Source organism: Eurytemora carolleeae, unplaced genomic scaffold, assembly GCF_000591075.1.
Source record: "Eurytemora carolleeae unplaced genomic scaffold, Eaff_2.0 scaffold2588, whole genome shotgun sequence".
NCBI classification, from domain to species: domain Eukaryota; kingdom Metazoa; phylum Arthropoda; class Copepoda; order Calanoida; family Temoridae; genus Eurytemora; species Eurytemora carolleeae.
Window position 1 is genome coordinate 1 of NW_019398477.1, and position 3,845 is coordinate 3,845.

Here is a 3,845-nt window from a genome sequence, read left to right on the forward strand (position 1 = left end):
ATATTTTTTTTTTACTTTTTTGAAAATAGTTTTATATTTAAGTATGAATAGGAATATAAAAATGTTTTATTTAATATATTAAGAAATTATTTATGAGCCCTGGGTAGAGGGTACTTTTCTCTCCATTCTGATTGGATGCGTAAAAAGCGCGGGTGGACGTACCGGGCTCCTGGGTATATAAAGTGCCGCGGCCTGAATTGGTTATCAGTTCTAGTAGTTAGTTTTCAACTTCTGTAGAGTAGGAGGAAGAGGGACCACTTTCCTCTGCATTCTGATTGGATGGGCCAAAAGCGCGGGTGGATGTACCGGGCTCCTGAGTAGGATTTCAGTTGGTTAGTTCTCAACTTCTCTTGTAGTTACATCAAGTTGTACCACAATATTCCCAATAATTCATCAATAATCAAGCTTCCCAGGCTCTCAACTCTACAGTCCAGACCCTCAGCTTTTCAGCTGAATCAAACTTTTATTGAAGATGAAAGTGAGGTTTGCAAGCGAAAATGGGAAAGGAGATGAGTTTAACTGTAATAGCTGTTCAGTTAGGTAAACACTTTATTTTTCATTTTAAATTCATTTTAATTCTTTTCTTGAAAGATTAATTTATTTTACACATGTTCTAAAAGATTGTGATAACCAGTTCAGTAAAAATGTTGTATCTTATTTTAGCTAGTGAAGAAGAGAAATGCCCTAAAATGCACTAATTAAAATTTTGTTTAGAAACCGCTTCAAGTCACTTAAAGAACTTCAACATCATCAGGATCAAGATCACAATCAAGAATCTGGATATGAAACACTTGAAGCCGAAGGTAATGGCTTTTAAATATCAAAGTTCAACTAGTAAAGGCCTTAGTATAGGTATAGGGTTGAAATGCATGTTCATAGCCAAATTTTTCAAGGCCAGCTCACTGAAGAAAGTTAGGACTGATAACTTCAACAGTTTGGGTTGAAAAAATACCTAAAAAATGTTCAAAAAAATAATCTACACCCCCTCCCTTGGCCTGTTTATGAATAAAGATAAGATAAAATATTTTTACAACAAAAAAAAACTATAGAGATGTTTTATACTCTTGAAAGAATCCAAATCTGTCCAGTAATAAATAATTTCATAGATAATTCAAAATAAATTTTTCAGTTGATGAACCAGCCTATGACGATAGTACATTTGATACAAGTTATGATACAGGCATTATGATTTTGCCTATAAAAAGAAGTTGTTCGAGATGTGGCAAAGTTGCTAATATTATGAAGCTAAAAGCCCATATGAGGTAAAGAAAATTTTGTATGGACTATCATATTTAATTTGCTTGTCTGTCTGTTTGTATCCAATAAACGTCAAAATAGCTGAACCAATTTCCAGCCAAAAGGAAAATCATTTCGCAGGAATATTGCATATTTCGCGAAAATTTTCGATATTTTGCGAAATTTCGCTTCAATCTGTTACGTGAAAAAATGGGAAATTTTCACCAAATAAGTAATGCAAAAATGTCGCAAAAACATGCAAGAATGTTGCAAATTTTTTTTTGCAAAATGTAAACTTTTTGCATTTTTTGCGAAACTTTTTGTTCGCTGGAAACCCTGCAAACGAAATGTTAATTGGGCTGAAATTTTGTGTGGGACCTAGCATGATTTCAGGGAAGGTTTAGGGGTGCTCAGAATTACAAAAAATTGTATTCAAAAGCTTTTGGTTTTTGTGAAATTTTAAATACCAGGCTTTTAGGGCCCATATCCTCCTACATCAATTGGGACCATTTTCTCTTTGTACAAATTGTAAAACTAAAACAAAAAAAAAGTTTGCTGATTTTATAAAAAAAAATTGTGGATTTTCAAATTTGTTTGAGGCAAATTTTTGACATCCATTAACCTTCCCTGGGTTACATGAGGTTTCACAAAAAATTAAGGGCCTGATAGGTTAGCAGCTTTTTTATTTGCTTTTGTTTTAAACTGTACAAACTGCACTGCAGTGTTTTATCTAACATTACACCTCTTTTAAATCTGAGCTGGGGGGGGGNGGGGGGGGTGTTAATGAAAAATAAAGATTTTGAAAAATAACATAGTGTTGATAAGTTGGGCCAAAATTTAATATAGGGGATGGGGGTCCAAATAGCCTACTCTACAGAAAATCCTATTACTATTGCATGCCAATTGGCATATTAATAGTTTGACATGGATCTCTAGCCTTGATTAGTGTTGGGCATCTTTTTTTACTTGGTTTTTAACATTGAATAATGTTATTTTGCATTCCATTATTCAAATTGTTACATAAATAGTCTCAGTTGATTGCATCCAGCATAAAGGAACTGAGTTTTTGTCACAAACTGTACTTTTTTAATATTTATTTCTTTGCTTCCCAATGTTTTAGACCTTTGATATTTCAAACTGTGAATTCTGTTAGACCAAATAATCTAAGTTTGAAATATCAAAGGTTCGCATAATCAGATTGTAAAGATATAGGGATTAGACAATTTGAGTTTGTGACAAAAGCTCAGTTCCTTTGGCTCTTATAGATTTATAAAAGACTGGTGAATTAAATGATAATAGTAATATTTTGAACCCCTTTGGAAACAAGACTAACCCATTGCAACTGTTAAACAATTTGTTACTTTCTTCTTCATTGTTTTCTCATATTATAACATGCAGATTATAAACAATTTCTTTAGGTATCAAACACTAATGGATATTTTGTTGCAGGATTTGTGAATATCAGCCAGAAACAAGCCCAGAGACAGGATCATTTCAAGCAACTGGATTGCTGATTCGGAAGCTGCTTGGACAGAGGCCATTTTTTGCCTCTCTCCAAAACAACATTCGTTTTATTGGAACTGATGATGTTTCACAAATACAGATAACCTGTAAAGCGGATAGTTATATTACCTATAAACTATACTTTAGGTCCGTTAAATTGAAATGTAGTAAATTTACAATACACGGAAATTCCAAGAAAACATCAAGATTCCGTTTGCCCCTTACACTACTTGATGAAGAAAGTTTCACATTCACCCTAATCTACAAAATTCAAACGGATTCAAAAGTTCAGATGAGAAAGCTCAAAATGGAAACTTAAGCATCAATATTGTAAACTAGCAAGCTTTAAAAGAGGATGCTAATTTCCAATGTTCATGCTTCCATGTTCAAAATTCACATACTTTACTGATAAAACTTCTGTGTGCACTTAAGAGTATCCACCGGAAATTCCGTTTCCGTGTCCGTGGGAAATTTTCACTGGAAAAAATTCTTTGTATTTAGAAATGCAATTTGTACATAGTTCTAAAGAGAAGAGTTGGGTTTAAAAAAATCTCATTATGAACTTCATGTATCCAGAAAGTTTGATTCTGATTTAGCCTAGTGTTGTCTGGATTATGTGAATTGTATGCATTCAGCCATCTGAAACTTCATGTGGAAATTAAACATATATTAAACTCACTTAATTTCCTCAGGACTTTAATTAATACCAGTGCCGGCTTTTTTTCCTGACTAACCTTCTCCAGAATTGGATGTACATTAGGTTATGAGTCAACTAAATCCTAAATAAATGATACCCAGTTACCTTAAGGAATAAAAGTACAATAGTGAATTAAACTTTTTTCACATATCTGTTAGTTTTTAAATTACCAAAAGTTTATATTTTTCTACATGTTCTAATGCTGCATTTTGATTTTCTTAAAATTGTTCTCTTTGTTTAAATTGAAATAAAATTGTGATTAAAATGACAAAGTTTATTAAGGTTTTAGGTAATTGAAAAAGTAAATGAATGTTAGGAATGGATATAAATATATTTTTTGTTTAAAAGAGTATCTATAGTAAAGAGTATAGAAAGATTGTTTTTAATTTTTTTTTAACGATCCTTTGGT

General features: G+C 32.2%; 1 protein-coding gene across 1 annotated transcript; it reads left to right on the forward strand.

The window, feature by feature from the left end:
- Positions 1-194: 194 nt before the first annotated feature.
- On the forward strand, positions 195-3,568 carry LOC111717414 (uncharacterized). The gene is made up of 4 exons (XM_023492915.1): positions 195-540; positions 715-803; positions 1,130-1,262; positions 2,686-3,568. The coding sequence occupies exons 1-4, from the start codon at positions 473-475 to the stop codon at positions 3,056-3,058; spliced, it is 663 nt and encodes a 220-aa protein (XP_023348683.1). The 5' UTR covers positions 195-472; the 3' UTR covers positions 3,059-3,568.
- Positions 3,569-3,845: the final 277 nt, after the last annotated feature.